Raw genomic sequence first — 9,094 nt, 5'->3', positions numbered from 1 at the left:
ATAAGTGAAGATTTTATTTTAAAAACCAGTGGGACAGAGTGGGTTTTGTATGCCTGAATTGTTCAGGCAGCACACCTGGATTCAGCTGAATGTAGACAAATAAACACAAACTCTTGATGGCTTCGTCTCCGAGCACCTGCTTTTACCCTGCAGCAGCCCCTGGGCTCTGTCGGACCCAGATGCGGGTTTTTTTCCCCCAAACCCAGCTCTGGTTTTTGGGGTTTTGGTTCCCACGTTCCCCTTGGCACGGCGGCTGCAGGGTTGGGCTCCCATCCACGCCCCGATTTCGGTCCCCGCGGGGGTTTGGTGGCAGCTGCCAAATGTCAGGAGGCAGCGGGGCGTGAAGAACGAGCCTGGGGCAGGGCTGGCTTACGGGGAATAAAACACCCAAATCCCTGCCAAAAATGCCGCCGGCTCCCTGCCGGAGCTGTCACGGCGCGGTGACACCGAGCGGCTTCGGGGACAGCCACGTGCCGGCAGCCCACGTGGGACGGGACTTTGAGGACAAAGAGGGGGGGATTTCCCCTTGTTCCGGGTTCAAGGGGAGGGATTTGAGGCAATAATTCCAGGGCCGTGCCACCGGGCACTTCCCGGTACGTGCGGTAACAGCAGCGGGGTGGGAAAAAAAAACAACAACAAAGCCGAGCGAAAAAGCAATAAAAAGGGGCCGTGGTTTCAGCCAGGTGAAGTGCAGCCCTGCTGCCACGGGGTGAGGCCATGGGCATGGGGCAGCTGCTGCTCCCCACGGGGGCTGGGGGGTCCCCAAAATGCATCAGCCGGGGGTGGGAACCAGCCCCGAAATTTGGGGTAGAAAAGGGAATTTGGAGGAGTGCTCCTGGTGCCTCCAGCACCAAATTTGGGGTGGAAAAGGGAATTTGGAGGAGCATTCCTGGTGCCTCCAGCACCAAAATTTGGGGTGGAAAAGGGAATTCGGAGGAGCATTCCCAGTGCCTCCAGCACCAAAATTTGGGGTGGAAAAGAGAATTGGAGGAGTGCTCCCGGTGCCTCCAGCACCTCCTCCTCCTCCTCCTCCTCCTCCTCCTCCTCCTCCTCCTCGAGCTTTTGTCCCCTGGCTCGGTGCCACCCGCTCCGTCCAAAACCAACAGCGCCGGCTCCTTCGCCTGCCCGGGGCTGGGCTGGGCAGGGGGGGGCAGGGGCAAACTCTGCCACGTCCTCCTGCACCATGCTCCCCTTCATTAGCTCACCTAATAATTACCCTAATTACCTAACGAACCTAAGGACTGGCTCGGGGAGGGAGGTGCCCAAACCCGTGGCCCCTTCGGGGAGGTTTTGGCCTCGTCCGCTCCCCTGTTTGCCAACCCTCCCCGCGCGGCCTCCCGAAACGGGGCCCGGCCGCGCCCCACGGCTGCCCCACGGCTGCCCCATGGCCGCCCCACGGCCCCCACCCCACGGCCACCCCCCTCCACATTTGTTTGAGCCCAGCTATGTCAACACCTTGAGCAAACGGGGGCCGGGGCGGCGACGGCCGTGCCAGGAGTGCGATGAGAGCGGGGTGTGGGGAGGGGGCAGAGTCCCCGGGGGGGGCTGGGGGGAGAGGTTGGGGGCAGCCGTGGATGGAGCGGCCCCAGCGGGGGGCTCCCAACCCCATCAAGGTGCCCCCAGACCCATTATGGTGCTCCCAGTCCCACTGTGGTGCCCCAGCCCCACTGTGACCCCCCCCAGCCCCATTGCAGCACTCTCAACCCCATCATTGAGGTGCCCCAGCCCCATTATGGTGCCCCCAGCCCCGTTACAGTGCCCCCAGCCCCATTTCGGTGCCCCGAGCAGCGAGGAGGCGTTGGGCAGGCTCGGTCCGGCCGGCTCAGCTGCAGCCCTTTTATTACAAACAGACCAACAACGGACAAACAAAGCCATAATTTAAGGGGGGGGGACGGAGTGGGGGGGGGGGCACAGCTTTTTGGGCCGCGGGGGTCCCTGGCTCAAGGGCAGACTTGGCTCGGAGGCGAGCACAGTAATGAACGTCGGAGATAACAAAGCAGAGGGTCCGGCCCCGGAGACCCGGGCTCCTGCTACATGGCTCAATTTGGGGAGAAAACCTCCCCGTTAGGGATTTTTTGGGGGGTGGGGGAGCCCCGAGGTTTTTGAAACGGCCCCGAGCGGCTGCTCGGGTGCCAGACACTGGCCAAAAAGTCGGGGTTGGGGGTGTGCAAAACCTGAGGGGGGGGCACGCGGCCACCCCTAAGGGGGGGGGGGGACACATGGAGACGCGGCCGCCCCTAGGGGGGACACGTCACGTTGGCCCCCTGGAAATGGGGCCAGAGGCTGAGCACCTCCTCGGGCTGGTAGTGGTGCACCATGACCAGCCGGGAGAACTTGCACTTGTCGTAGGGCAGCCGGTGCATGTTGAAGACCCCCCAGGGGCTGCTGGTGACGCTGAGGCCCAGCGCGTGCAGGCAAATCCCCACGAAGGAGTCCTCCATGTTGAGCAGCGGCAGCGTCTGCGCCACGGCGTACACCTTGGCCGCCAGGTCCCCCGACAGGACGTAGGCCGGCCCGCCGCAGTAGGGCGGGTAGGTGTCGTTGGGGTAGACCTGGCGGGGCACGTACCACTTGTAGGCCTTGCTGCGCAGCGGCCCGGTGTCGCGGTAGACGTAGCCCGTCATGAAGTCCTCTTGGGGGGCAGCCGGGGCTGCAGGAGCTGCCCCACCAGGTAGGCCAGGTTGAGGAAGACGTCGCGGTCGGCCTTGACCACGTAGGCGGCGCCGGGGCAGTGGCGGCTCACCCACTCCATGCCCATCAGCGTCTTGAGCGTGAGGTTGTTGTAGGTGTCCAGGAAGTCCTGCTGCAGGATGTCGCGGTGCAGGGCGCTCTCCTCCTCCAGCACCCGCCGCAGCGGGGCCCCGAACACCGGGTGGACGCCGGTGAGGAAGAGCCGCAGGATGGAGACGCCGGGCACCAAGCTCTCGTTGCCCCAGGTCTGCCGGATGGCCGCCCTGCCCGCCGTGTCCCGCCGGCTCCGTGGCCACCAGCAGCACCAGGAAGGGCGCCCGCTCCCGGCACTTGTGGGGCTCGTTGAGGAGGAAGCGGTAGGGGTAGGGGTAGGGGGGCTGCAGCGGGGTGGCGGCTGGGGCGGGGGGGGCTTGGCCGTGGCCTTTGACGACGACGACGACGATGATGATGATGATGATGATGATGCCGCCCGCCATTGAAGGCCTCCGTGTTGATGGCTCCAGGGCCATCAGGTCTACCATGACCACCAAGTCTACCAGGGCCATCAGGTCTACCAAGCACCGCGCCTACGTTGGGTCCTTGGGGCCCTTGGGGTCCTTGGGGTCCTTGGGGTCCGTCGGGCCCGTCACCGAGGGGCTCCCCGGAGAGGCGCCGCTGCACCCGGACCCCCAGCAGCGCCAGCGACAGCAGGGCGGGCAGCAGCAGCAGCGCGCGTGGGGGCTGCGGGCACCTCATCGTCATAGGGCTGCCGGGGGGGGGACGGGGAGGGGCGGGCGGGGGTCCCGGTGGTGGTGGGGAAGGGTCCTGGAGGGGGAGGAGAAACAACGGCTCGGACGCGACGCCTCGGCCACCGGTGGGTTTGAGCGTCCAAGGGATCGCCCCTCGCCCACCCAAAAACTTGCCCCTCGCCCCCCAGCCCCTCTCCACCCAAAACCTTGCCCCTCGCCCACCCTAAAATTTTGCCCCTCGCCCCCCCAGCTCCTCACCCCTCGCCCATCCAAGGGCTTGTCCCTCGGCCCCCGTCCCCTTGTCCCTCGCTCACCCTAAAACTCCCCCCTCGCCCACCCGAAGGCTTGCCCCTCGCCCCTCACCCCTCGCCCCTCACCCCTCGCCCCCAGCCCCCCTGGGACCCCCTCGTTCTGCCCCCTCCCGGTCCCCGTCCCTCACCCCGGCCTCCCTGGAGCTGCGTCTCCCGCGGGGGCCGAGCGCTGATAAGCGGCAGCAGAGGTGATAAGGGAGCCCCGTGGGAGGGGGCCCGGCACAGGCACGGCCCCGGGGGCTGCCGTGGACCCTGCCCGGCCCTGTCCCCACCCCAAATCCCCACCCCAGATCTCCAGGTTTGTCCCCAGCCCCATGCTCCATCCCCCGTCCCCATCCCATATCCCCAGCCCCATATCCCCCTCCCTGTCCCCACCCCATAACCCCGTCCCTATCCCATATCCCCACCCCATATCTCCGGCCCTGTCCCCATGTCCCCCTCCCTGTCCCCACCCCATATCCCTATCCCCATGCCCCCAGCCCCAAATCCCCACCCCATATCCCCACCCCATATCCCCAGCTCTGTCCCCATCCCCATATCTCCAGCCCCACATCTCCTGCCCCACATCGCCCTCCTTGTCCCCATCCCCAACCCTAACCCCATATCCCCCCCGTCCCCATATCCCTACCCCTAACCCTATTCCCATCCCTGTTCTTGTCCCCCTGTCCCCAGCCCCTTGTCCCCAGCCCCATATCTCCTGCCCCACATCTCCTGCCCCACATCGCCCCCCCCAACCCCATCCCTAACCCTAACCCCATAGCCCCGTCCCCATAGCCCCAGCCCCCCATTGGGGTCAGGGTCCGCCAGGGGCACCCACACGGGGCCGGCCCCACTGGGGCTGGGCTGGGGCGAAGGTCAGGGGCCGGGGGGGTCACAGGGGGGTCAGGGGGTTCACGGGGGGGGTCATGGGGTTAAGGGGGGGGTCATGGGGTTAAGGGGTTCACTGGGGGCAGGAATGGGGCTGGGGGGTGACGAGGGGCACGGCCCTGCCCTGGGGCCCCGAGGAGCAGCTCCCAGCCCTGCCCAGTTTGTCCCAGTTCACCCCCAGGGCTTCAGCCGTACCCAGTCCTCCCAGTTTGCCCAGTTCACCCCACTTCTGCCCAGTTTCCCCCAGGGCTCCTTGTGCTGCAGTTTCTGGCCCTGCCCAGTTCACCCAGTTCACCCAGTTCACCCCAGCTCACCCCAGCTCACGTTGAGGTGCAGCACTCAGCCCAGTTTGTCCCAGTCCTTCCCAGTTCCACCTGGATGTTGCTCCCTGCCCTGCCTGACTTCCCCAGTTCTCCCAGTTCCCTCATGGGTGCAGCTCCTGAGCCTTACCAGTCATCCCAGTCCTCCCAGTTCACCCGCAGCTACAATTCCCAGTTCTGCCTGTTCCATCCCAGTCACAGCCCCCAGCCCTGACCAGTCTGCCCCAGTGCTCCCAGTTCATTCCAGGTACAGCTTCCAGTCCTCCCAGTGCTCCCAGATCATTCCAGGTACAGCTCCAGTGCTCCCAGTTCATCCCAGGTACAGCTCCCAGTCCTCCCAGTTCATTCCAGGTACAGCTCCCAGTCCTCCCAGTGCTCCCAGTTCATTCCAGGTGCACCTCCCAGTCCTCCCAGTTACAGCTCCCAGTGCTCCCAGTTCATCTCCCAGTGCTCCCAGTTCTCCAGTGCTCACCTGCGGTGCCGCTGTCGGTGTGGCCGCGGTGCCTGCGGCGTCCCCAACGTGTCCCGGGGGTGACGCAGCCGAGGCGCCCCCCCCCCACCCCCCCACCCCACCCCCTGCACAAACTTCCTTGGGCGCCCCGGGGTGACGCACGGCGGGGCGGGGGGGGGGCGGGGGGGGGGGGGGCACTGGGATCCGGCTTGGGATCAGGATTCCCCCTGGGGGGGGGGGGGGGGGAATCTGGGTTTTGGGGGGGTGTCAGGGATCTGGGGGGGGGATCTGAGGTTTGGGACAGGATCGTGGGGGGGGGGGGGGGGGGGGCTCTGGGCTGGGGTCCTGGGGGCAGACCTGGGGGGGTCACCGGGTGCAGGGGGGCACTGGGGGGGACCCCATCCCAGTGGGACCCTATGGGGGGGGTCTCCCCCCCTCCAACCTTCACGGTCCCCCAATCACCCCAAACAGCCCCCCCCCCGCCCCCCCATTTAATCCCTGTCGCCTCCCAGTTATTTTGGGGCATGGAGCCCCCCCCCCCCCCCAACTCCCCCAACGAAGTGCCTGGCTATGGGGCTGCCCCACTGCAGCCCCCCCGTTCTGCGGGGGGGGGGGTTGTCACAGGGCCACCATCCCCCCCCCAACCATTTATGCCCCCCCCCAGACCCATTTTTATCCCCCCCAGACCCATTTATTCCCCCCCCAACCCATTTGTGCCTCTCCTGGCCCATTTAGTTCCCCCCCAGACTCATTTATGCCCCCCCCAGATCCACTTGTGCCCCCCTGAAGCCATTTGTGTCCCCCCCAAACCCATTTCTGCCCCCCCAGAGCATTTACGCCCCCCCCAGACCCCTTTATACCCCCCAAAACCCATTGAAAAAACCACACCAACCACACTCCAAATACAAAAAAAACACACAAAACCCATACAAAACACCCCAAAAATCCGGAATAAAAGCAGAGGGGGGGGGCGGGGGGGCACAGCCCCCTCACTCCAACGTGATGCCGGCGGCCTCCAGCGCGTGCCGGGCCCAGGGGGGGCAGCGCTCGGGGCCCCCATAGCGGGCGCGGACGAAATCCCGCACGAATTCGGGGAAGCGCTGCCCCACGATGCTGTCCCGCATGGCCCGCATCAGCTCGAGCTGTAGGAGAAAAAAAAAAGTTTTTTTGTGTTTTTTTAATTTTTGGGGGGGTTAAGGACCCGTTTTCGCCCTTTTTGGCCCCAAAACCTGGTAGGCGATGTTGTGCACGGTGAGGTGGTGCAGGGCGGCCGGGTCGCTGCGCAGGAGGGCGTGCAGGTAGGCACGGCTGTGCCTGCGTGGGGCACAATTTTGGGGAGGGGGGGGGGTCACTTTATGCCCCCCCCACACCCCAAAAAATCCCCCCCCAAAAAATCCAGCCCACCGTTGGCAGGTGGGGCAGCCGCAGTGCTCATCAATGGGGCGGAAATCCTTGGCGAACTGCTGGCTCTTCAGCTGCAGAGACCCCCAGGGCACCAGGGCTGAGCCGAAACGCTGCGGGGGCACCAAGGGGGGGGCACGGGGTGAGGGGGGGTCCCTGGGACCCCCCCCAAATGGAAAAGGTCCCCCCCCCCCCCCACAATTTGCTCCTTACCGCCGTGCGCGTGGGGAAGACGCAGTCGAACATGTCGCAGCCCAGAGCCACGCACACCACCAGGTCGGTGGCGTAGCTGCGGGGGGAGAGGGGCTGAGAGACCCCCACAGCCCGCCCCACAGCCTGCCCCACGGCCCGCCCCATGGATCCTGCCCCATGGATCCTGCCCCATGGATCCCGCCCCACATCCCACCCCATAGATTCCACCACAAATCCTGCCCCACACATCCTGCCCCATGGATCCTGACCCCACAGATCCCACCACGAATCCTGACCCACATCCTGCCCCATGGATCCCGCCCCATGGATCCTACCCTATGGATCCTACCCCACAGATACTGACCCCACAGATCCCGCCATGAATCCTGACCCACATCCTGCCCCATGGATCCCACCCCATGGATCCTACCCTATGGATCCTGCCCCATGGATCCTGACCCCATAGATCCCGCCACGAACCCTGCCCCACATCCTGCCCCATACATCCTGACCCACATCCTGCCCTACATCCTGCTCCACAGATCCCGCCCCACGGATCCTGACCCACATCCTGCCCACGGATCCCACCCCACAGATCCCGCCCATGGATCCTGCTCCAGAGATTCTGCCCCGGACCCTGCCCCACAGATCTCACCCCATAGATCCCACCCCAGATCCTGCCCCATGGATCCTGCCCACCGATCCCACCCCACCGATCCCACCCCACAGATCCCACCCTATGGATCCCACGCCCCAGATCCTGCCCCACAGATCCTGCCCCACATCGCCCCCCCCGCCTACCCCACGCCCATGAGGTAGCGGGGTTTGTCGGGGGGCAGGAGGTCGGTGCAGAGCTTCACCATGCGCCAGAACTGCTCCTTCTCCTCGCCGCCGCTCAGCCCGCCGATGGCGAAGCCGGGGACGTCGCGGCGCGTCATCTCTGGGGGGGCAGCGTGTGGGGCAGGGGGTCAGATGTGGGGCTGGGGGGCAAAATATGGGGCTGGGAAGGAGGGGGAATGGGGGGCAGTATGTGGGGCAGGGGGGCAGCATGTGGGGGGCAGCATGTGGGGCTGGGGGGGTGAGGGGGAATGGGGGGCAGCATGTGGGGCAGGGGGGCAGAATGTGGGGGGCAGCATGTGGGGCTGGAGAGCAGGATGTGGGGCAGAATGTGGGGCTGGGGGAGGAGGGGAATGTGGGGCAGAATATGGGGTCAGGGGCAGAATATGGGGAGGGGAGAATGGAAAATGGGGGCAGAATGTGGAGCTGGGGGGGCAAATGGTGAGGGGGGGGCAGATGGGGAATGGGAGGGGGGGGGAAACGGGGCCTGGGGGGGTAAATGGGGCAAAGAGGGGGGGATGTGGGGCACAAGGGGGGGGGTAAATGGGGCCTGGGGGGGGATGTGGGGCACAAGGGGGGGGTCTCGGTCCCCACCTTCCAGGCAGCGCCTGCGCAGGGCGGGGTCGAGCCCCCCCTGGATGATGGCGAAGAGGCTCTGCTGCGAGGGGCGCCGGTGGGCGGCGATGCAGCGATCCAGCCAGCGCACGGACCTGGGGGGGGGGGGGGGGCAAAAATTTAGGGCTGGGGGGGGGGCACACCGGACCTGGGGGAGATCCTGGGGTGGGGGGAGAAGATTTGGGTTCTTTGGGTTCTTTTTTTTGGGGGGGGGACCTGATTTAGGGCTGGGGGGGGGCACACCAGGACCTGGGGGGGTACAATTTGGGTTTTTTTTGGGGGGGGGGGGACCTGTGCATGGCCTCCTCAACGCGCGGCCCCGTGGTGGTGCTGCTGACCACGTCGTCCAGCTGCATGATGATATCGGCACCTATGGGGGGGTCAGGGGGGGTCAGGGGGGGTCAGAGGACCCCCCCCCAAAATATCCGCCCCCCCCCAGCCCCCAGGGCTCACCCAGCGCGTTCTGGATGTGGACAGAGCGCTCGGGGCTCAGCAGGAGCTCGGCGCCGCCGTAGGGGGACACGAAGCGGACCCCCCCCTCCGTCACCTCCGAGAGAGCCGCCAGGGAAACCATCTGGAAACCGCCGCTGTCCTGGGGGGGGGGGGACAAAAAAATTGGGGGGGGGAAGAAAAAAATTGGGGGGATAACCAAAAAAAAATGATGTATGGGAGTCCCGAAAT

The 9,094-nt window shown here is 65.8% G+C and overlaps 2 protein-coding genes across 2 annotated transcripts; both read right to left on the bottom strand.

Moving 5' to 3' along the window:
• Positions 1-1,795: 1,795 nt before the first annotated feature.
• On the bottom strand, positions 1,796-3,757 carry LOC137846448 (beta-1,3-galactosyltransferase 2-like). Its single transcript, XM_068664393.1, is given in 3 exon segments — positions 1,796-2,632; positions 2,635-2,968; positions 2,970-3,757. Coding segments are annotated over 3 exon segments (996 nt in total). The 5' UTR covers positions 3,237-3,757; the 3' UTR covers positions 1,796-2,237.
• Positions 3,758-6,276: 2,519 nt separating this feature from the next.
• Positions 6,277-9,033, bottom strand: QTRT1 (queuine tRNA-ribosyltransferase catalytic subunit 1). Its single transcript, XM_068664394.1, has 8 exons — positions 8,867-9,033; positions 8,705-8,783; positions 8,393-8,508; positions 7,763-7,901; positions 6,983-7,058; positions 6,773-6,882; positions 6,598-6,682; positions 6,277-6,510 (listed from the first exon to the last, which is right to left on the bottom strand). The coding sequence occupies exons 1-8, from the start codon at positions 8,985-8,987 to the stop codon at positions 6,358-6,360; spliced, it is 879 nt and encodes a 292-aa protein (XP_068520495.1). The 5' UTR covers positions 8,988-9,033; the 3' UTR covers positions 6,277-6,357.
• Positions 9,034-9,094: the final 61 nt, after the last annotated feature.

Source organism: Anas acuta, chromosome 32, assembly GCF_963932015.1.
Source record: "Anas acuta chromosome 32, bAnaAcu1.1, whole genome shotgun sequence".
Lineage (NCBI taxonomy): Eukaryota > Metazoa > Chordata > Aves > Anseriformes > Anatidae > Anas > Anas acuta.
This window is presented reverse-complemented; position numbering and strand designations above follow the sequence as displayed.

Excerpts from the sequence above, each read along its gene's own strand:
- QTRT1 (XM_068664394.1), bottom strand. The coding sequence starts at position 8,987 with ATGGTTTCCCTGGCGGCTCTCTCGGAGGTGACGGAGGGGGGGGTCCGC. Across the intron at positions 8,509-8,704 it reads GTTGAGGAGGCCATGCACAG|GTCCGTGCGCTGGCTGGATC; the intron begins GTCCCCCCCCCC and ends CCCCCCCCCCAG. Across the intron at positions 7,902-8,392 it reads GCGCAGGCGCTGCCTGGAAG|AGATGACGCGCCGCGACGTC; the intron begins GTGGGGACCGAG and ends CTGCCCCCCCAG.